General features: G+C 38.0%; 2 protein-coding genes across 3 annotated transcripts; both read right to left on the bottom strand.

Annotated features, from left to right (window-relative positions):
* Window positions 1-673: 673 nt before the first annotated feature.
* On the bottom strand, window positions 674-5,811 carry hoxb9a (homeobox B9a). Its single transcript, XM_073833501.1, has 2 exons — window positions 5,171-5,811; window positions 674-2,710 (listed from the first exon to the last, which is right to left on the bottom strand). The coding sequence occupies exons 1-2, from the start codon at window positions 5,682-5,684 to the stop codon at window positions 2,475-2,477; spliced, it is 750 nt and encodes a 249-aa protein (XP_073689602.1). The 5' UTR covers window positions 5,685-5,811; the 3' UTR covers window positions 674-2,474.
* A 4,190-nt stretch (window positions 5,812-10,001) lies between these two features.
* hoxb10a (homeobox B10a) lies at window positions 10,002-16,112 on the bottom strand. Of its 2 annotated transcripts, none has more exons than XM_073833500.1 (2): window positions 12,978-13,990; window positions 10,002-11,900 (listed from the first exon to the last, which is right to left on the bottom strand). In XM_073833500.1, the coding sequence occupies exons 1-2, from the start codon at window positions 13,537-13,539 to the stop codon at window positions 11,629-11,631; spliced, it is 834 nt and encodes a 277-aa protein (XP_073689601.1). In that variant the 5' UTR covers window positions 13,540-13,990; the 3' UTR covers window positions 10,002-11,628. The 2 variants fall into 2 exon arrangements, 1 of the variants encoding a protein (XP_073689601.1); XR_012353712.1 differs by lacking the exon at window positions 12,978-13,990 and adding an exon at window positions 15,641-16,112 and having other exon boundaries at window positions 11,761-11,900.
* Window positions 16,113-24,324: the final 8,212 nt, after the last annotated feature.

Below are 24,324 nucleotides of genomic sequence, written 5' to 3'. Positions count from 1 at the left end.
TCCCTTTTAGTTTGCATAATTTATTATGCATCGCCTGTGCAGGCAAAACATCCTTCTTGACTCTTGATGCATAGCTTACATCTGGAGGATGCGGTTTAGCCAAATATAACACCACACATTTCGTAAGGGAATCAAATAATACGTTAAGAAGAGAGCCAAAGCAAAGATGAGTCATGGTTATTCTCAGTAATTCGTCTTTCCACATATGAGCTGCACGTTTCTTCATTCCGATTCAAGATGAATGCTCGAGCGCAACATAACATATTTACAACATATGACTCTCATTATAAAACGCAGTAAACATTAGAGTATTACAGCATGTCCTTTGCTACAGCACAAAATAGATAAAGAGATGAAGTTTGAGCTGGTTTACAATCAAAAACATAAAAGGCAAAATTGGCAAGCGTGTCAAATACAGTAAATAGTTGACGTGCTATAACAATAATAATAATAATAATAATAATAAATCAGCAAAGATTTCTGTGTCGGGCTAGTGTCGATAAGACATACACAAAGATACACACATAATGCACAGCCACGCATATTTATTTTAATTGAATGAAGAGCGTTTAGATTTCGAGATAGTTTTGTTGCAGTGATACATCAGACTGTGCACTCGTTTAGAAGAAAACAAAAACACATTTCATCTTAAATCATATTGTAATTAGGTATCTTTCACAAACCTGCATTAGCTTTATCCATAGAAATGACAATACCTGTGTGTGGTCTATTGTAAACTTTTAATGAGTCCAGCATCAACAGTGCAATAGCACAGATTAACAACACAACAAAACAATAACACAAAAAGAGACAGAGCAGTCGTGTACGAAAACAACTTAGATACTGCGTTGCGGGTTAAAGTCTGGTGACGTAATTATTTGTCTTTTAATAAATGTACAGAAGCCATGAAACGAGCGGTTTAGAAAATAGCACAAAAAGTGATTTTTTTTTGTTTGTTTGTTTGTGTGTGTGTGTGACTAGAAAGTGGAAAACAGTTGCAATTGCCACTAACAATTTAGAGAGTAACTGACATTTTAAGATAGCGCTCGATTTCTGTAAAGTCAAATCACAAAAACATAAAACAAAACTCTAAACCAGCAAAGCAATATGAAGAAACGCGCAAATACAGAAAAACATCACTGACAATGGACAACGGGCATGATTCTGGACATATACATGGAAGGTGTAAACAAAATAGGGAAAATTAAAAGGTTACGTGTATCAGCTCATTCAAGTATGAATTATTTCTTGAAATTCTTTGTACAACATATAAAACATTCCATCCAAAAGGAAAAAAAACTATTAACGTATTTACAATAAATTAAAACAACAATCCTTAGACCGCACAATAAACAGCTTCGAATTAATACTAGCTTTTTCAATAACACGTACATAAGAAAACTACACAATACGAGGCATGCGCAAATTTATGTAAACAACTGCGACCGAATCTGTATTAAAGGATGTTATACATTTAAGCACGAATTAATCCTATGGTTACTGGCACGCTACAAATACATACACTCGGAATCTGCACTCTAATTTTCAAAAAAAAAAAAAAAAAAATTTTTGGGATATTTGAACGCAAAAAAAGTAGGTAAAACAACTAATTTCATCCGTGTTTAATTACTTCAGTTTGATTCTTGATTTTGACCTCCAATGATACAAACACTATTGAACGAAACTATGATAGAAGCTACAGCCTAAAGAAAAGATCTGAAATCAAATGTAGAAATTATTATTATTACTATTATTAATATATTCTAATCCGCCAAGACATTTCATAAGTGTCTCTCAATCTCTGTGCACAAGTAAATGTCAAAAGGAACTAATTTATAATATCGTACACTTCAAAAGGTTTTTCCAAAACCGTTAGCTTACACACACTTCAATAACTGCTTGACAGATGGTATAGACACTACGAGCTAAAGACTGTTTTCCGCTCTAATAATAATAATAATAATAATAATAATAATTTTGTAAAAGAGAGCTCACGTCTTTAGCAAACACGTGAACATGCTTTACAGATAAGCAAAGCTTCCCCTTGTATATTGAATGAGGCTTATGTTTTGTTAAATACATTTTATATCAGCACACGTCTATGACAAAAGGAATGATAAAAATGCAGAATTATAGAGAACAACTTTATAAAAAGCACAATATTTCAGCTGTTCTTAGCTTGTTGAAACCAGTTCTTCATCACCTGTTTATTTCCTGATGAAGTGTTTCTTTCACACAAGTCATAAAATGCAATAAAAGAAGGGAGAGATGCCACGACGTTTTCCCCCCTCTTAGGCATCATCTCGCCTCTTCCTTATAATCTATATGCTTAACACTGTCCAGTCATACAGAAAAATGGTGTGTGAGTGCGTGTGTGCGTTTTCTTTTTGATGCAGTAAAACATTCTTGCATCAGCTTCCAGATTTAAAAGACTCTTTGTAATAGGCCTGAACGCCTGGCACAAGTCTGCGTTATTATTCTTTGGGCTGGTCCTTATTCATTTTCTTCATTTTCATCCTTCTGTTTTGGAACCATATTTTTACTTGTCGCTCTGTCAAGTTCAGCAGGCGAGCTACCTCGTGTCTCCGGTCTCGGGTGAGGTACATATTGAACAGAAATTCCTTCTCTAGCTCCAAGGTCTGATATTTCGTGTATGGACATCGCTTCTTCCGGGATGATCGAGCGTGTAACCAGTTGGCAGATGGGTCGTCTGCAAATGACAGTCAAAAACAAGAAGAGCAGATAGTATATTAGTACAGAGTCCAATATGAAACATGAAACACATTTCACAATGCACTTAAAGTTACAGCCTTCACGAAGACGATGAATATTATTAAAATAAAGTGCTTTAGGGCTCCATCACTTACAAATGCATGAATAGCAACACTGTGATTGATAAAAAATAACAAGGAAATTCAATTTCGAAGTAGCCTATTCATTTGAGACGCAGTAATAAAATATTTTTATAGGCTTAAACTGTACCACCACCAGAAAGCAACAACTTTGTACGAGAGGCTAAGTTCACCTGTAATAATCCATGTCATTCATCTCCCTACAACGGAGAATGTAAAAGCACTGAAAAAATAAATAAATAGGAAAATGACTGAGGGGAAAGAAAAGTTTAATTCTGAACTCTACAGGGAGTTTAACCATACTGGAATGCACTGTAAAATGTGGTCACATGTGACATGAGATTATCTCCTTTTTAGGGAGAATGTGGGATGAATTACGGAGGAAGAGCATCTCTAACGAGGCGTCTTCTCCCTCAGTGGTTTGGTCGGGAATGCAGATGGGAGGCTGAAATATTTCCGTTGTGCTGACTTTTGTTAACATGCACACCGAGAAGCTTAATGCTACAGCGACTCGAGATTCACTGTGATGACGAAATTGATGTCACCTGTGCCTGTCTTCTGTACCTGTGTGGGTTCAGTGACGTCAGGGGGAAAATTGCTACCATGCTGGTGCTTCACACACTCTTAAAGTGCATACTAAAAAACACTCAAAGTTTGGTACATAACTCCACTTTTCAGGAGCTCAAACAGTTTGAAGCTGTACGCTAGTACTTATTTATGGATGTTTCCCATCCTATGCATGGAAACCCCATCGCTTATGCCTCAAGACATACGCGTCGGTTGTACATCAGCTTTCTTGTATATATGACGCAATTGTATTTTTATAATGATGGAATGAGATACACGCATCTAAAAAGATTAATGCACGTCTGTATACCTTGAGACTTACGAGACAGGACCGAGACATGATCCCTAACAATGAAACACTAAGAGGGTCATGCTATATGATGAGGAAAGTGACGTGTGTTTCCATGAATAAAAATGGATCAAAATCCACAAATTACGCAAAGTGTATAATTTTATTTATTGCCTCTAGGCAATTTGATCAAAACGTTTTCAAAGACAATGGACCTCTGACCTTATTATTGCATCTGCACATGTTTGAATTGAATCGTATTTTACTCTGAGAATTTTTTTAACGCAACATATCCCAAAGAGCTCACGTACGATTAATGGGGATGCTGGCTTCTCTGATAACCTAATAGACTTGAAAGCTATACGTTTTTCCTTCTCATGGGCAGCCATGAGCACAAAGCGGACGTGTAACTCCCAACATCATTGCCTTTGCCTACAGTTTATTCTGGAATGCCGCCCGGGGTAGCACATTGGGAATTCTATTGCACACAATTCCATTAGTTCACAGTGCTGCAGCCTATTTCACGGATTAAAATCAATGGCCTTTTTAAATGCATTGCGACAAAATCGAAAACGATCGTTGAACAAATCCTTAAGAATTTAGCTGCATTTCTGTATTTGTTGGAATACCTTAACAATAAACAATCTTACATGGTTATGAGCTGGAATTATTCTATGGATTACTCTCTGCACCAGCCCAAACCCACTCTTGAGGGAGCTCAAGAACAGGCAAACAGATCAGGGTAAAACATACAACCCCCCAGCAGCCAGATTTACCATTAAAACATTTTAATGCAGTACTAAATTGTGGTATTTAAACTATACATTGACCTCAGTCAATAATATTTCCCCACAAATAAATTAGATAAAATAAATAAATTAAAGATTCAGATGAAAAGCGAATTAACCTTATACTAGTTTTGCTAACCAAGAGTTACTAAATTTAAAACCAACATTTAGTAACATTTTTATCAATATTTAGTATATTTAGCACTATTTAGTGTTACTACGAGAGGCTTTGGGGAGTCATTGCACCAAAAAAGCTGTTTACAGCCGACCTAAAATTGGCTGGTGCACTAAAGTGCACTGACGCGCAAATGAGGGACTCTAACAGAGTCAGAAAGAGAAAGAATATACTAAAAGTTACTCAAGAATTAAATAAACGCAAATAAAATTATTTGGAAAAAATTAAAGCTTGTTTTATAAACGTGTGAAACCTCTACGTGGCTCCAACTAGGCAAAGCAAAACAGTCGTCACCGATGCTATACATGTATAGCATTGCTAAATCACATATCTGGGTAAAAATACAGATTAAATAAAAAATCCCTACATGCTAGCGAAGATTTGAGAATGTTACATACTTGGCTGCGTGAGGTGTCTGTTGCTCTCCGTTGCTTTGTTCTAGTTTTATGACAGCATTAAACGCTTTACAGAGTGTTCACTTCCTAGGTTTATAACTTACTTTGATCCGGTCCCTCTTTGTCCTCGCTGCCTTCGCATATGTCCTTATTGTCTTCAAACCCGGCGCTGTGAACAGAATTCATCTCCCGTGCTGTAGAGGACTCCAAGATAAACTCATGCTGCCCAACTAGTTTTGGTGGTTCCCCGAGATGTCCCAGGAGCGGCTCCATCTTGACCTGTCCTTGCCCGGGCAGAGGCTCTGCTCTCGGAGCACAGTCGAGCCATGTGCGGAGGTATCGAGTATCCGTTGAAGGCACTGGCTGCGTCGGTATGTACGGATGGTAGACCGCGGGTAAGCCATTGGACGCGTGGGAACTGAACGGACTCCATGACGAACTGAACACTGGAGGCTTGGGCTGGAAGCTACAAGAAGGGAACTCGGGATGCTCGCCGGGTCCCGGTTGTCTAGCGCTGGAGTACTGTACATTGGAGAAGCGGGACGCGTTCGGATCTTCTCCTTCATGACTTATGATAGAATCGACATAGTAGTTGCTTAGAGTTCCAGAAATGGACATTCTCGGACATTATATAACGTACTGTTCATTAAAGGGAAAACATGTACAATAGAAATGTGCTTTACTCCCCTCTTTACGGTACTCCTCTCTACTCGCTCGCCAACGAAGTAGAGCAGGGCTGCTATGGTGTGCGCTCCGAGCGAAGTGATTGGTCAGACTTTTTTCGCGAGCCTGATAAAGCGTCAATGGGGTGTAAATCAATCCGCCAAGAGGCTGTACGGAGCTCTCCTCCTCTTGTGCTCTCTATATTTCCCATCTAAATAAATTGTCTTGTTTATGCAATATGCAAAATGGGAGTGTGTCCATATATCTCCAGATATCTACAAGCAGTCGGGAAAATGTCAACTTAAATTATGAAACGTTTTGACATTACTATATAAAAAAAATGCATATGCAGGGCAATGGCCCACAATAATAAGCGAGAGAACATTTTTGTCTATGAATTGATGTGGCATTATATCGTGATACACAGGATGAGTGCTGAATAGGAATTTGATCATATTTGCTTGATAAAATGTATGACAATATCTATTTAATATAGGCAATTTATCGAGATATTTAACAGGGCTGTGAAAGACGTCACAAAAACCAAATTAAGGCAGTGACGTCTGCTTATAAAGTTTACTCAACCGAATTTTCACCTAAAATATTTTATACCCCCACGTGTTTAAACTTCCAAACCTCAGAGGAGGCAAACCTTTTCCTTATTGGAGTAATAGGAGTACGTTGAGATAATGAACAGCTTTATTGGGAAATTAACAGTCATTTTTTCTTAACGAGGGTATTAAACACCACCGTGCGACAATCCCCTTGTATTTATGGAAGAAACTACTTGAACTTTTTTGGTCGTTTAATACTATAATAAAATACTACATCAGGCAGCTTTGATTTTTATAGGCCTGATATACTGCCTGTGGCGAGGACCGTGAACGACTTCGCTGTAGTATTCCATCCAGTCGCTCATTTCACACATACAAATAAACAAGACTTTTTCTATTTTATCACTTTATTCAAATACACACCAGTCCATTATATTCTCTCTACAACATTTTGCAACAGAAAATCTGAATTACGCTTGCAAAAAGGCAACTGTTCCAGAAAGGATTTGACTGTTTGTGTTGAATGTCTTGGACCATCAATGTAATGTAATATAACATAACAGTAATTTCAGCACTTGCTGAGTGTCTTGGCCGTGTCCAATAAATTGTTGCACCTTAAAAAACAAGAATGAATCGAGTCTATGATGTTGTTGTGCCTCAACAAAAACATAAAGCAAATTATTTTTCTAAATTTACAAAGTCATTACAGATACTGTGGAGTTAACTAAAAAAAGACAATTAAAGCAACTATTACCTTCCTATTTCATTGTGACTTCACATAGCTCATACTTAGCTTCGTGCTAATTTTATTAACTACACCCGTAACCATGCGTAAACAGGGCAAGTTGCTTAATAAGATACATTTGTGCAATAAGTTGCGCTATGTAGAATCTCTAAAACCACTAAAATGTTAATTACATCAGGAAAAGGCTATGCACTTAAATCACAACCTAGCTGTTTTAAAAGGCATGTAACCACACCCTGTAAAAAATCAACCCGTCAACGGTGCATTACTTCACATTATGAATTCAAGAATCTCTGCCTTCTGTTGGAATTATACAGAGAAACGGAAACATAATCCAAAAAAATGTATCGAAAGCTACACTTTAATCCAACATTTGTAATCGATTTAGTTCATATTTCCTTACGTAAAATGGGCCTCTGTATTGTGAATAAAAGCCTACCGTAGAAGAAATACCACATATTATCAAGCTAATTCAAATGTATGACGTGATTTTCTAAAAAAAAAAAAAAAAAAAGGAAAAAAACAGGCATACTGTGACGCATACAAGTTCCAAGAATTTATTTTAGTAATGAAACTCGTATTTAGAGAAGCATGGTTTGTGACCACAGAAAAGAAAATTTTGTTGAACAAATTCATGTTTATAAAGAAACAACACCTCTTGTGAACAATGAAATTTCATTCAAACAAATATAAATCGAGATGCACACGTTTATGAAAATAAGAGTTAATAGATTTTTGAAAATCGTTGTAGGGTTAGGTTTTTTTTAGCTGTTGAGCATGACTCAGTATCTTCTTTTTTCACACTTTGGCTATGTTTATGGATAGTAAATTTCTTCGATTAGGCCTATAAGGCATCAGCAACAAAGAGTTTTTTTTTGCTCTGCTGTCAAAACTTTTCAAGGCAAAGTTTTAAATGTCTTAATATAAACACCGTTTCAAAACTGTTTGTAAATAAACGTATCTTGTTTTATTCAGTGTAGAAGAGTGGCCCTTACTTGGAAGGTCAAACTGCACGTCTCACCTTCAATATGGAGAGTTTCTTGTATGGAGTAGACTGGTTAATGCTAATTTACATGTCGTAAACATTCGTAAAATACATAACCTTATTCTTAAGGATAAAACTTTCTAAAGCTACAATTTTGCCATATTTTTTGCCGATATGCTAAGGACTTTAGCAATGATAGCATATTGACCAATATTGTTGCACGCTATTAGCCACCACAAGCAGGCACTCTGCTAACCACAATGTTACCAGCGCATAATTCAAATCACCAACAAATGCAATTTTATTAAGTTTTCTACATCAAAACTAAGTTTGTCTTAAAGAAATGTCACTGCATCAAATGTATTATAAAGCCTATATGACAAAAATATTGTTGTGGATTTATCACTAATTGTGGATTTCTTAACACAACAGCTTCTAAAACGACCGAAATGATTAGATATGTTTTAAACGTATTTTACGTATAAACTTATTGTCAATTTTCAAATATTTCACCGTTGAGATTAAAAATATGCAAACAATTTATTAGGTCAATTTATTACTGTTTTAGAAAAATTATTTCTCCCTGTGTGTTAAAAATGTAAATTTAAAAAAAAAATGGTTCTTTTAGAATCTGTTCAAAACTGGCAGGCTAGTCACGTGTAACATACAAAGCTTTAAGTGAAAATACACAAATTTAACCAGAGAGACAACAATCGCTTGGTTGACTACAGTAGGAAAATGCACAATACATCTAGTACAACAGTAAATATATAATCAACTTTCTAGAGATTAAAAGAAACGTTTGTATTAAAAAAAAGATGTATGAAATATATGTGTGTGTATTACAGGCCTACAGCATGAAAAATTCTAGTATAACTGCAAAACTTTACAAGTGATCACAACTGATTAACATTAAATGTCCTAAAACATTTTATACATAGGCTAGTTTAATATACAATTGAGGCATTTTATTGGAATTTTTAAAACTTAAAATGTGTTTTAAAATGGTGCAGGACTTCTGCCAACTCACCGACGCGAAGTAAAAACAGGCCATTTTGAAAATGGAGGGGAGAACTATCGAAGAAACGCAGTGTTGTGGGTGGAAAGATTTACAAACTACTGCTCGTAGTAGCCAAGTGTTCATCATTTGAAAAAAAAGAAAAGGAACATTATATATTCCAGATAGTGAGTGTGTAAGTACGATGTCAAATAAAGAAACAACACGATGTAATGGCTGCAATAATAACAAGCAGGATCTGTAATAATCGCTCATTTACAAGGATTAATAAATCAGTATTTTCAATGAAGGCGACACTGTAACCTTAGTCCACGTTGAACGGACAATGGTGTGTTTAACTGGAGCAATTCAGGCAGTTTCAGGTTCCTGTGAAATTAAACGTCCAGCCCAACAACTTGAAACTACCTAAATCACAGACCAGCTTGGTCTTCTCCGTGTTCAAAGGCAAGATATGAAAGGCTGCCATCAGTCTAGCGTCCAAAAGTACTGAACCAGATGAGCACTCATATTTCAGTGCTATGTCCTTTCACAGAGCGCCGTTTAACTGAGGAACCGTATTAGAGGGCACTAGAGCTAAAATCTCGAGAAATCGACTGGAACATTTCTGACCCACTGCGGGGAAAGGAGATAGCGAGAATTGTTTAAAGACGTTGCTGGAAATAAAGTAATTTAAGTTCACAAGCATATCCGGTTCTCTCCAGACTGTCGGCAATAAAAGGGTCTATTGCCCCCTGTAAAGAGGCCCCTGCCTGGCCAATGACGTTGGGGATTGTCCCATCTCAACATGGCGGTTCACCAAAGCAAAGACTCGCTTAGACAAAAGAGGAGGAACTGTATCAAGTCAAGCAACATCAGTATATATTCAGAATTTTTTTTACGCGCCAAAAACTCTTGGACATAATGGAACAAAAGCAAACAACTAATACATTTCATCTTCACTTAAATGATCCCTACAAAAATATAGCACATCTCATAACACAATCCAAATTTAATAATAAAAATCATTCACAGTGCAAATTAACATACAAAAGTTTCAAACATACATACCTAACGTTCACATGCTTTACCATCATATCCAGTTATCTTTTCTTAGTGCACATATTTAAGATACTCAGGAAAGCGCTCACAACATTTTGCGCCCATTCAAATATGTGTCTAGTAATGCAAACCTGAGATATTTGAGATGCAGCTAAAAGCAGAAAGTAAAGGGATTCCAGATGTGTAACTATAACTTCACCCTCAATTTCTAAAATGCAGATAGCTCCATTTGAATTTGCAAGAAATTAATCTCGAAGACAATATAATTTGCATCCGTTATATGTTTTCTAACATGTATAACATATATATCTGGTAAAAAATTATATAGCCTAATAAAAAAAGTAATAGTTATACTCTGTTGGACTTATTGTTAAAACAACGACTCCACGTATTATATCAATCAAATGGAATTTCACTCAAATTAAACTCAAATGTCTTTTTGTAATATAATCCATTCTACACCCAAAATCAAGTAGCTAAAATCTTTTTATGCATCTATTAATAAAATAATTACTAGTCCACAATCATCATTGTTACAAATGCCAAATGCCTTCTCCTTTAATTGTAAGACTAAAGAAAGCTTCATGCCAGGTTATTCGTCTCTTCAATCTATAGGTTGTCAAATCTTGAATTGTAAAAAACAACAATTTAAAAATAAGTAGGCCTAATTTAAAATTTTAAACTTGCTTTACACTTTTAAATTTGACCTTTATAGGTCTACATATTTTTCAAAACGCCTTGTCACAATACTAAATTAGAGCACTGCAGATAAGGTAATTTTGAGTGACCACCGTATTTACTATACTGAATAAATGTTTTATGGTCACGCAGTGAAATCTTTTATTTAAAAATTCACTTCTTTTCAAACAGAAATTTTGAGAATCACAGTTTAAGTTCTACATTCAACCATGCTTTAGCAGAAGAAGGAAATCTGTGCCTTTTTACTCGAGCCAATATAACGACTAGACAACAAACAACATTTAAAACAAAACCACAGTACCTGTGCTTGATGTAACTGTTCCTCTCATAATGGATTCCCTTTTAGGATTTTTTTTTTACTCGGGAGTGTCCGCAATTATTCTTAGTTACCTAATATATAAATACTATGCCCAGTCTAAAAAAAACAACCGCAGTAACACTCATAATCTGCAAAATAAAAATAATCCTCGTATAATTGGACAACATTGGTCAGATATCGAAAATTACCAAATTTTAGGTCGCTGAAAAGTTCCTCACAGACCAGAACTTAAAACACGTAGCCTAGGTAAACAGTGTTCATGGGCCTGTATGAATATGACAAGCTTACACTGAAACGCCAAAGACGTGTCTTCTGATTTCGTTACACTTTTCTGTTCATCTTCATGCGAGGTATTAAAATTTATCTCCCTTACATTTGCCTTATAGAACACATATTGTGAAACACCGTAGTAAGATTTGACTGATCGTTTCCTCCTGTTAATCCATCAGAAGCAGCAGTTGCATCAATCCACTTGCACCGGATGATAGCTGCAATGATTTGTGCGCTCAGTTTGGTCTTTTTAACCGTCTTACATAACAAACTAGACAGTGAAACTTGTGCCAGGGTCCCTTGTCTGGTGCTCTCGAGTCATTTTTTTCAGTTTCATCCTGCGATTCTGAAACCAAATCTTAACCTGGCGGTCGGTGAGATTAATGCTCCGGCTAATCTCCAGGCGGCGCTCGCGAGTCAGGTACATGTTGAATAGGAATTCTTTTTCCAGCTCTAAGATTTGGTGTTTGCTGTAAGGACATCGCTTCTTCCTTCCTGCTTTCGCCGACAGCCAGCCTTTTGCAGCGTTTTCGAAAGTCACGTCTTCGGATAAAAAGAGAAAGAGAGACAAGGTTATTACACAGTCGCCCTTCACAGTGAGCAAATAGCCACTGAGCTTGACGCTCGCGGCCATTACCTGGCTGTGTCCGACATTTTATGACAGGAAATAATGTCAGCACAGACTACGCACTGTGTCTGTGTTGGTCGGTGAGAGGGGGAGAAAGGGGGGGGGGGGGGGGGAAACAAATGAGAAGAAAGGGAGAGAACGACGCATGATATAAATTGAATAAACATTTTGTAGTTCACTTGTTGCAAATATTATCTTAAATAAAGCGAATTAAACCATTTATATTTTGCAAATAACTGTTTTATAAAATGGGCAAAACCAAAGGGGAAAAAAAGAAAGGAAAGGAAAGGAAAATTGGCCCTCACATTCCAGAGTCTGAAAAGGCATTTACTTTATCTTACAAAGATTTTTGTTACAGTTTTTGCATCATGAAAAAAGTCTTAAACACCCTGGGCTAAACAAATAAAAATACATAAGTGAATATTCAAGATATAGGCTGTTTAGGGAAAATGGCAAACCAAATACACATACACACACACACACACAGCCCTTTAAAAAATGTAGGTCTTTGCCACATTTATCAGAATGCTTAAAACGCATGTATTGGTCTAAAAAAATAAAGTTATATTTACTTGGCTGTTCTCAGTCTGCTAACGTTGGTTTAACTTTACATATATCCTCGAAATATATGGCACACACACTTCTCAGGAATTATACACTAAATCGCCAGTTCTGACTCCAGAAGTCCAGACTTTCTTAGTTTTACATCAATAAAAAGAGCAAAAAAGCAATCCCACACCTGGCCCACACTAAGGTTTCCAGTTGACAATGGATCCTTCCGCTGTTTTGATGTTCTGGGAAACGACGTGCAATTTAGTCTGTCTGGGTGCAATTCGGTGCAATAAATTCATTTTCAAGCCCTGGTTCTCTTTGTGTCTTAGTGGCTACACCCTTCAGTTGCTTACGGAAAGGAAAAAAATAATAAAATCTTGTCTTGTTCTTTGACGAGCTAGCTTTACCCACTTCTGTCTCTTTTAACCTTGTTTACCCACCTTGCGTTCTCTCTCTGTGAGTTTTGTCGCTCCCGGTAAAGTCTGTCTGGGGATTATTTGGCTCTGTGTCGTCTCTGCTTCTTTGACTGATGCTCAGTGTGGTGATGATGCTCCCGTTGGTTCTGCTTTCACTCCACTGGCTTGGGTATTTGGTGCTTTCCATCGTTAAATAATGCGTTTCGGGCTTATTGTCAGTTTCTGAACACGGAGGCGCTGAGAAAGACAGACTGTGCAACTTTTGGGAGTCTGAATGGGAAGAGTGCGACGGACTCTCTGGATCCGTGTCGGTGTTGAGTGATATGAGTTTGTGTCCGGAGTAAAAAGACGGTTCTGGACGATGGTTGTCAGTACTGTGCAGAGAGCCCACGTCTGTCACAAATCTGCTGAAGGCGGAGATGTCGAGAGGCTGTCTGGATTGCCTTGTCGGGTCCAGAGAAAAATAGAATGGGTCCTCTTTTCGACCTGAAGCGCTGATGGGGCACGCGTTAACATGGACGGTACTCAAGTGCTCTCCATCCCAGTTCACAGCTCCATGGAGAAACTGGTGACGCGGCAGAGCCATGGCTTACTCAACCGGGGATGTCTGAATCTGTTTTACTGTCTGGGCGCGATCGAATACGCTAGGGTGGTCCCGCTTTTTTGGACTTGGCAGTCCAGGTTAGGACGTGAGCCGTTGTACGCCCCACGCAAAGGATCCTTTAGACCTAAGCTATCGAAAGATTTTCCCTCAGACACTGTGACAATCACCGCAGAGAATTTGTCGGAGTATGACATTACTGGAGCATATTTTGGGCCAAGGCAACAGTGTCCCTTACTATTGGCTTTTCAACCAGTATGGCGCATGTACGTTTCCTTCTGCTGCTAGCTCAATAGAGACTGGGGTTCATGGGCAAGCTCCTCCCCTTGCAGAACTGCTTAATTCAAGTGCTTCTCAAGCTACCATCCCAAATCACTGTAATTTCACAATTTTTTAATTCAATACTATATTACATTATAGGGAAATTATTGAATAAAAGCGCATGAAGACAACCTTATCAATTTTGTTTTTATTTTATTTTTAATATTTAAAATAATAATAATAAATAAATAAATAAATAAAATGATAGTCAAGGTGAACTAAATAAATTTAGCACTGTCTTTGCAAATTAGGTCAAACACACATATTACAAAAATACTGGACTGCACACTGGGCTCTGCGTGATGCATTTCATATTGTTAAAAAAAAATATTCAACCAAAAATATGAGCTAATTAAATTTGCTGTCATTAAAAGTAAAAAATAACAAATATATATCAAATAACACTGATGATAAGAGTCTAAAATATGCATACTTAAATGGACGCAATGTTTTTATTCACAGTAATACAAATTCATTCATTTATTAGCTGCCGCTATTTTATAACAATAATAATAATAATAACAAACATAGTTCTTATTTTTATGCTGTCAATAATGAACTAATTTAGTTCATTACAAAACTGCAGCTATAGTATTCTTATTAACTTATGTTATGTTATTATATTTATTTTACTTATGACAAAGTCATTTATGTTTTATATAAGAGGATCAAAACGGATTCTATACGTAAGTAAAATATCAACCTTTGTTGGTAAAATTTAATTTAGGAGAAATATTTAAAAGGTACCATTAAAAAGGTTTTAGTATGTACCATGTGTTTTGTTTTAGAAAAACAAGATAGGAGTAAAAGCAAAAAAAAAAAATATTTAAATGATGTAGCAAACACTCTGTAAAAATAGATCTTCAATGAAATGTTTAAGAATGATTTGTGATAATCACAAATCTAGATTCTGTAGATAAACGACGTTAAATTAATAATTTAGATAAATGACGAGATGTGAATTAAAAGATTAAAAAAGATTTAAAGACTTTCTTAACCTTATTGTAGATGGCAAAAATAATGTTAATACACAACAAACAAATATTTTACCGCATCGTGAGTAAAATTAACTTCAAGCCACAAATCTACAAATGTTACATTTGTTAGAAACTGTGCATATATCGAAGTCTGCACCATTGCGAATTTATCGGCCTGAACTGCTCACGTTGCGCATTTCATAGCAGCTTTTATTAATACAAGCACGTGAACCTCAGGGCCAAACCACGTGCTTCCTCAACTGCAGCATTAGATTTTTGTGACCAAATTAGTTATTTGCTTATGACATAATCCACTAGATATTAGACGACAAAATGAACATTTAGTTATAGTTTCTGGATGGGTAAACCCCGTTTTTCTTATAACTGCAGTGCGCATTTAATGTCTAGCTTTTAAAAATCAAAATAAATCATTTTATATTCTCTAAAGCAAACATATTGGGTGTAAATGATGTATTTTAGCTTACATACTATAATATTCTGCTATCCGTATTTCCCGGAAATGTAAAGAAATGCTGTATTTTGTAATTGCTCCAGTGCAAAAACCATAATGAAAGGAAATAACGTTTAAAATCAACGATGAATATGATACGATAAACAAAAAGTCTAACAATGACACATCGTCATATTTTTTCACTGCCAAATGTATTTAGTTAAAAGGTCTCATTCACAGAAGAGTATGCTCAGAATCAAAATGGATAAGCCGTATGGTGATAAATAAACAATTTATCAACAAAATCAATGCACATATAAATGTAATATACACTTACGTTGTTTTCCAGCCGACCCCTTTTCACAACTGGAATAAAAAATTGAATAAATTTTCATTAATCCAAATCGCTTCGGCGCGACGAGGCCTTTGGCCTTCGACGTCCCAGGAATGATTGCTTGCAGTAAAGATTTGACGTTGACATCAGCTGTCTCGACCAATTGTTTACTTTTTGTCTGGCGTGCTGCACTAAAACTATTTAACATTTTCTGACTGGGATGCCTAACGCTTTTTAAGAACATCCCAGATACCGTGTGTCTTTCTTCCTCGACTCCTTTTCACTTACAAATAGCCAGAGAGAAAAGGAACCCTGATCGAATTTTCCTATATTCTACACATTCCAGTTTTATAATCACAAACAGAATCGCTGGCCCCTTCCAAATGGTGAGAGGATCTTCGGTCAAACTCGTATAACTGTAGCCATGACAACCAAGCCTCTCCATTTGCTGTAAAGTTTTACTGCCAAGCCGTCTCTAAATAGCATGTGTCTGGTGTGGAAAGGAGAGGGGAGTGAGCTAATTCTGTTTTTTTTTTCTCTTAAAGTTCAAGATTGTGGTTAAATAATTAACAGCTTCTTTCCATAGGCTGATCTAGTCTGCAGAAATTGTTTAAGTTGCAGCAAAAATCGGAAAGATCAACAGGACTATACAAAAGATTTTTATTTAGCTATATTTTATTTTTATTTTTATTTTTTAATGTTTTATTTTTTCTGCACATGCTGGATGTGCTGACTTGAGTAGACTAGAGGCCCAGATGTTGAACTTGTAAGGCATGCATCAAGCTTTTGTGGAATTATTGTTATTTTATATAACCTGCGCCTTGATGCATATTAGTGCACGATTAATGGTTTGGCAGAAAAACAGCCAAACGTAAATTTGATTTGGTTGCATATTGCATATTAGTTGTAAATTGCATTGGATAAAACCGTCAGCTAATAAATAAACTGGCAACATGGCTCAGTTAGCCATACTTGCTTTCAAATATAAGACAAACGATTACCTTTTGAGTCTTAAAAATGTGCACCACAGAGGAATTGGCTATTCGAGGAAGGATCTGTTAATGTGAATTACAAAATACATAATTTCAGTAACATATGTGCACAAAACGCTCACCATTAATGCTTTGCTTGTAATTCTCAAAAGATGCGTGGCGAATAACTTGGCTGTGAGACAAAACTGTGCAAGGATCCATGCCAGTTCTGCAAACAATTACAAGTTCAAATGCATTAAGCGACATATCTGATCAGAGCAGCATGTTTTCAGCTATGAATGTCAGATGTACGTCCTGTTATCTTCAGTGAAGTATTTAAAACCTGTTTTTGTGAAATAACTGCTTGTAAAATTGGGTCAACTGTAATAAAATGTCTGGGGGATTTTTAAAAACATTTTTTGCATTTTGGAATTAGTGAACAGGCGTCTAAGAACCAAATTATTGTGTCAAGCCTAGCCTTTTTCTAAATGCACAGACGATCATTCGGGAACGTACTGCAAAAAAAAAAAAAAAAAAAAAAAAAAAAAAGACAGAGAGAACGTAGCCTACACATATGCTTCTGATTACAATCGAATTGGACTAATTTTTAGAACTAAGTAATGCATTTATTTAATTAAAAAAAATAGTGTAATGCATTTATAATGTTACTCAAGCGATGTCTGTGAAATACAAATGCGCAATTCATGCGCTGCAGAATGAGGCGTTCCCTAAATGTGTTTCTCAGACATCATACCCTTTTTATCTGCTAATCTTTTTGACCTTTGGAGTCAGGAAAAACAGTAACCTTGCACTATTGGTTTACGATACATTGTATTTCATTTCATCCTACGAATGTATACACCTCCAAAGCATACGTCTATTGGCTTCTTTTGCCAGTAGGAGGCAGTGTAATCACAAAGAAAAGGCATATTTTTTTCTTTTTTCTTGAATAAAATGGGCATATAAATAAGAACAGAAAAAAATAAACGTCAAAGATGCTGCCTGTGTGTCATGGTGCATTATGCGTTCAAAGTAATGTGAAACCCAGTCAACAGGACTGTGAATAATCAATAACCAAACACAAATTGAAACTAGATTAATTTGTAAACTATAATATGTGAACATGACGCTGAACTAAAACGACTGTAATCTTCCAATGAAGTCAATCTGAATGTCTGATGAATCGTGTACTGTTTCTTGCTCTATTTTAGGTACACTGTTGCATATAACAAAACAATAACATATTCATATCACTCTGAGTTCCTGCCAAACTACTGAATGGTGCTAAATAAGTTGTGGGAAACAGGCATTAAGTCAGTCAATACCCTCTATTGACACAAGTGGGGGAAAATGCACGGAGAGTCTTCCTCTCTGCTGGATACGAACATTTATGATTTAAGATGCTGCAGACCATATCCATATACCAAAGAGAAACTAAACGCTGCTCCATATTAGCGCCACCTGTGACCAGTGCAGACATTCTTCAGACCCCATCACTCATGTGTTAAGCTCTTGACCAGATAGCTGCTCTTTTTATCTCATTGAAATGTTATTCTTTAGAAGGTATTAAAGACGTTTTCTGCGTTTTTATACTATGCAATACGATAGTCTGTCTGTTATGTAAGTTTTTGCATTCTTGTCAAAGATTAATATGACAAGTAATGTCAGTTTTGCAATTATCACGACTTTGTGCTGCACCATAATTTAATTGCAGGGACTAGTTGAACCAGATTGGACCAGATTAAATATTAAAACTTCCAGTAAACTACAAAACAGACATGGACAGCGAATAAATGTAATAAAATGCATGCAAAACGGACTGTAACTGTAGCTACACTGTAAAAAAGTAACCACTAAATCTACTGAGAAAAGCATGTAAACCTGACTCTTTTTGACAAATTTGTTGATTTTACTTAATTACAATGAGTTATTTGAACTTTCAGGTGGATGCAGTAGTGAAACTATACAACTTTAGTAAACTTAAGAGCATCTAGTGTGTTGGACTAAAGGTCTGTTCACACTGTTGTAATAACCAGACCAGTAGGTGGCGGAAGTGCACCTAAGGTTGGTTTGCCAAACCGCAAAAAAAAAAAAAAACATCACCAGAAGAGACAACGAACTAAACTTTACTTAGAAACTGTATTCTTCTCACAGTGTGTGCTATCGTTTTTGAGGAAGAGAAAAGGACATTTTAATTAGTTTTACTGAGGAGCATTACTGTAACCTTCAGTTATCTTACTAGCTAGCCAGTTACTACTAACCTTAGTAATAATAAATAAACATCAGAAAGTATGTTAGGAGATACAGTACAACTTATTAAAAATGTAATCTGTTTTTCAGTATTTATTGTTTGACCAAATGTCATGAAATCATGTTTGTATCACAGCTATCCTTCAAACGTTTATATTTCAGAAAATTCTTTGGAGTAGAAACATAATTATTTCATTTAAATTTGTTTTTAAAGGTGCATCAATGCCCAGCACTATTCATTAACATTTGCTTTTCATATTGTATGTGCTCTTTTTGGGGATTTAAACTTATGCAGTGGAAGTGGAAGTTCTGCTTGTTTATTGAATGAAAAATGGGTCAACTCTTGACAAACTGATTAAAATATGGAACCTATGGAATATGTAATACTCCATTTTTATGTTTTCACAGATTATATGCGTATTACCATATAGGGTGCACTTAACGAAAATTCACACTTTGTAGTTTTGTGAAACCCTGCACAGAATGATATTCATCATAGTTTATGCTGAATGCTTGTGATATGAGTGCTAATTAATATGACTTTTTTCATAATTGTACAGACATCAAACATCAATGGGCCTCCACTTTCCCTCTCCATGGCCTTCCATTCTTCCTTGAAGAGGACCTTGCAGATTTTTTACAAGACATGTTTTATAAGTAATTTTGTGATATGATATTATGGGTATTTAGTGTAACGCAAACTATTCTGATCTGGCAAGAAAAAGTCAGGACCCATAAATAATATAAGAAAGAAAGGAATAAAGAAAGTAAAACAAAACAATTCTGAGGAAAAAAGGAAAGGAAATGTATAATAAGAGAAAATAGTTGGAAAGAAGGGGGAAATACTTAAAGTGTCAGGGAAGCAGACGGACAGCAAGGTAAGTAAAGGTAAGTGAGTTTATTTAATAACACCAGTGCAAAGACGTGAAGCAGGTTGGTGGATCAGGTGAGTGGTGGCGTTCACAGACAGGTTTCTTTGGATGCGTTGACTGGTGATCTTTAATAGTTCTCTTTCTTTGCAGGATGGACGGATGACAGACATCAACGGCCACGCTTGAAGTGGCGACTGACCAGAAGGCTTATGGCACACACTCACACACTTTGAAGATCAGGACTGGCTTACGGCACGATCGTCCTCGACGATGGGATCTGCACAGAAGACTGAAGAAGATCAGACACAGGTGAGTAGAAACAGGTAAGTATCTTTTACCGAAGGTTTCGTAGATAATGGCTTGTGAAGAGAGTAGCGTTCGCTGTGGAAAGCTCTCGCTTGAGTCCGCTTGGTAATGACGAGCCCGGACCCAGAGTGGAGTGTGTGGCGTGTATTTGAAGGAAGAGTGATGATTGAAGACAGGTGCTGATGATTGACAGACAGGTGCTCGTGATCGTTGATGAGTAATTGCGTGAAGAACCTGGCCAATCCGTGACATATCGCCCCCCTTCTGGAAAGGCGCGATCTCGCGACTGAAAAGATACAACAGAGGAGGGAGGGTGGGGGTTCTGGCGGCGGGAATGGTGCAGGTGAAGAACTGGTAAAGGACAGATGGTCAGGATTGTAAAGCCAGGGTGGAGTAGAAGGAGGAAGGAGCCAGATAGGAGCCAAAAGCCAGAGGAACTGGAATGGCGGTCCAGAGCCCAGCCAGGATGAGGCCCCAGGGCGGAGTCGAGGGAGGGAGGAGCCATGGTGGAGAGATGGTCAACGACACCCTGGGGACGAGCGAAGGAGACGAAGCCACTGGTAGAAGTGAGCCAGGTGAGGCCGAGCAGACGGAGAGCCAGGGTGACACTGAGGAATCGGAGGGCCGAGGTGAAGCAGATGGCTCAGGGGACCGAGGCAGAGCAGGGGCTCCGGAAGACCGCAGTGAAGCCGAAGCGACCGAGGACTTAGGCGGAGCTGGAGGGAAGGAGGAGCCTGACAGAGCCGGAGGGACAGAGTGACGAGGTGAAGCCGGGGGAATGGAGTCCCGAGGCGACGGATGGTCAACGACTGACCAAGGCGGAGCCGGAGAGACGAGGGAGCCCGGTGGAGCTGGTGGGATGACGGGCCACGGTGGAGATGAGGGAGCCAGGAGCCATGGCGGAGCCGAAGGGTCGGAGGACCAAGGTGGAGTCCAGGACTCGGAGGATGTAGGCAGAGACTGGGGAACGACACGCCTTGGCGGAGCTGGAGCCTGGATGTCCCACGATGGATCCACACTCCTAGGTGGCGCTGCCTGAGGGTGAGCTGTGGGACTGACAGGCGACAGCAGAGACAGGGCTGAAGGACTGGCTGGCTTGAGTGGAGGCGGGAGAGGGAGGCTGGGTGGGAACTTCGGAGACATTGGAGAACTGGACGGAACCAGCAGAGATTCTGGACGGCTGGACGGGACCAGCGGAGATTCTGGACGGCTGGGCGGAACCAGCGGAGATTCAGAAGAACTGGATGAGACTGGCGGAGATTCTGGACGGCTGGACGGAACCAGCGGGGACTCAGGACGGCTGGACGGAACCAGTGGGGACTCAGGAGGGTTAGAAATTATCTCCCCAACCCAGTCTATTAAATCCACTTCAAATATCTCCAATAGTTCTTTATAATAGCCTCCAAAGCGCAGTTGCAGCTCACCCTCAGTGTTAGGAGTGTGGGTGGGGCTTCCCTCTAAGCCCTCGATCTCCACAAGAACTCCCACGGTGATGCACATCGTAGCCGGCTCACACACCTGGTCAGTCGCGATGTCCTCTGTCGCTTTAAATGCGGCAGATCTTGGCTCTGCGGCTGCGGCGGGCTCTGACTGGTGCTCCGTGCTGCAGGGTGATAAAAGCTGGCTGGGCTCTGGATCGGGGTTGCACATGCTGTTTTACTGTATCGGTCCGGGCTTCTGTCAGGGAAGCAGACGGACAGCAAGGTAAGTAAAGGTAAGTGAGTTTATTTAATAACAGCAGTGCAAAGACGTGAAGCAGGTTGGTGGATCAGGTGAGTGGTGGCGTTCACAGACAGGTTTCTTTGGATGCGTTGACTGGTGATCTTTAATAGTTCTCTTTCTTTGCAGGATGGACAGATGACAGACATCAACGGCCACGCTTGAAGTGGCGACTGACCAGAAGGCTTATGGCACACACTCACGCACTTTGAAGATCAGGACTGGCTTACGGCACGATCGTCCTCGACGATGGGATCTGCACAGAAGACTGAAGAAGATCAGACACAGGTGAGTAGAAACAGGTAAGTATCTTTTACCGAAGGTTTCGTAGATAATGGCTTGTGAAGAGAGTAGCGTTCGCTGTGGAAAGCTCTCGCTTGAGTCCGCTTGGTAATGACGAGCCCGGACCCAGAGTGGAGTGTGTGGCGTGTATTTGAAGGAAGAGTGATGATTGAAGACAGGTGCTGATGATCGACAGACAGGTGCTCGTGATCGTTGATGAGTAATTGCGTGAAGAACCTGGCCAATCCGTGACATAAAGGGATTACAGAAATTAAAATTCTGTCATTACTAACTCACACTCTAAACCCGTACGACCTTCGTTCATTTTCAGAACACAATTAAAGGTCCTGCATAGACATCAACGCAACTGACACTTTCAAGGCCCAGAAACACAAGTGGTTCAACTGTTATTTTATAAAGCTACAAGAATAATTTTTGTGCGCAAAGAAAACATAAGAGACTTTAGGACCCGCAGGACCCGGTGTTCTGGCATAGAACCCGAATACGCTGCACCTTGTTTACAAGCAGAGGAATTTATACCAAACATCATGGTACTCTCATGAAGGCACATCAACTGACAAATCGTTGAATAAAGTCTCTATTTTTTTGTTTTCTTTGCGCACAAAAAGTATTTTTGTAACTTCATACCATTATGGTTGAACCACTAATGTCACATGGATTATTTTAACAAAGTTCTTATTACCTTTCTGGGCCTTGAATGTTTCAGTTGTGTTGCTGTCTATGATTTCATCAAAAATATCTTAATTTGTTTTCCGAAGATGAATGAAGGTCTTGCAGCTTTGGAACGACATGACGGTGAGTAATTGACAGAATTTTCATTTTAAAGACAATAGAAATTGGGTAAAAAGAAGGCTGAAAAATTAGATGGAACAAGAGTAAAAGAAACACAACCAAAAAAGGAAGAAGTCAGAAAGGAAGGACAAAAAAGAATGAAGGTAAGCAAATGAAAGAAGAAATGAAACAAAAAGGAGATTAGAAAGAAATAAAGAAATCATATCAGACCAAATAAAAAAAAAGAGTCTAAGGCTGATAATACACAGGGCAACTTTTTGAGCACTGTTGCCAAATGATGTTGCTTGTGCACTTTCCTATTGAGAATGGGCAACAAATTTCTATCTGGCCACTTTAGATCGGTCATGGGCCCTGTGTCTTACCTGGTTGCCTGTTTACTGCAACGTTGTGAAGCAACATTGCTCAGTAAGTTGCCCCGTGTATCTTCTGTCTTATATATAAGTGACAGAGACTTGAAAACCATGGCTTAAGATGGTGCCCTCTTGATCATGGTTTTATGATCATTCTTTAGAAATCATGCAAAATATAAATATGTCAGTGTTTAATCAAAATATCTTTTTGTACAAGCGATTTAATGTCTTTTTTTTCATCTCTGGCATCCGCTGCTTTGCCCAGTTTGAAAAGGCCTTTACATCTAAACACAATACACAGTTATTCATTTATGCAGTTGAACAACCTTAATATGTATTCTTAAAACAATATGTAGTTACTTATTTTTTTTAGTCATATGCTGCTGTTTCTAGGACTGTGATGAAGAAGAGATGTCAGTCGGCATATTGACCAGGATCCCTGAGCTGAGGACTCTAGAGCCTTTCCTAACTCACTGAATCTTGATGCCAGATCTACTGCAATCATTTTGGAAGGTACAATTGTATTGGACAATCTGGATGTGGAAAATCTTCCCCTAGACATGTGCCTGGTGTTTGGACTCAGTTATGCTATGAAATTAGAGCATCCTCCAGTACTGAAGGATACCTTTGATTTCATTCAATATTTTCATTCAAAATACAATCCCTGAAAAATCATCTGATGTATAAATGTTATTGTGGTGTGATGGAGCATTTTGTTCATGATTGACTATTATTGATTTAGAAAATGTTAAATCACTACTAAAGGATGCATTTCATTTAGGAAAACTTGCAGTTTGCTTAAAGTTAAGTCAACTTTTGTTGATCTTTGACACACAATGCAAAATATTTTTAATGACATTTAAGAGATTTCTTTCCCTCTGTTGAAAGTTTATTCGCCCAAAACTCTTATGCTTCAAAACGTTCATAAAGAGGTAGTAAAACAAATTCATATGAATGAAGTGCTTCAATCCAAGTTTTCTAAAAAGACACAATCACTTTATATGATGAACAGATTTAATTTAAGCTTGTATTCACATATAAACATTGATCAGCACATAATTATTTACGTTCAGTTTTGGTAAACAGAAGTTCAATGCTTGCTTGATGCATGAGAATCAATTAGG

This window comes from Garra rufa, chromosome 1 (genome assembly GCF_049309525.1).
Source record: "Garra rufa chromosome 1, GarRuf1.0, whole genome shotgun sequence".
Lineage (NCBI taxonomy): Eukaryota > Metazoa > Chordata > Actinopteri > Cypriniformes > Cyprinidae > Garra > Garra rufa.
This window is presented reverse-complemented; position numbering and strand designations above follow the sequence as displayed.

What these genes read in the sequence shown, in the direction of transcription:
- hoxb10a (XM_073833500.1), bottom strand. Translation starts at nt 13,539, where the DNA reads ATGGCTCTGCCGCGTCACCAGTTTCTCCATGGAGCTGTGAACTGGGAT. An exon ending in TCACAGAGAGAGAACGCAAG is followed by an intron (nt 11,901 to 12,977) that starts GTGGGTAAACAA and finishes TTTTATCCGAAG; the next exon opens with ACGTGACTTTCGAAAACGCT.
- hoxb9a (XM_073833501.1), bottom strand. Translation starts at nt 5,684, where the DNA reads ATGTCCATTTCTGGAACTCTAAGCAACTACTATGTCGATTCTATCATA. An exon ending in CAAAGAGGGACCGGATCAAA is followed by an intron (nt 2,711 to 5,170) that starts GTAAGTTATAAA and finishes TGTCATTTGCAG; the next exon opens with ACGACCCATCTGCCAACTGG.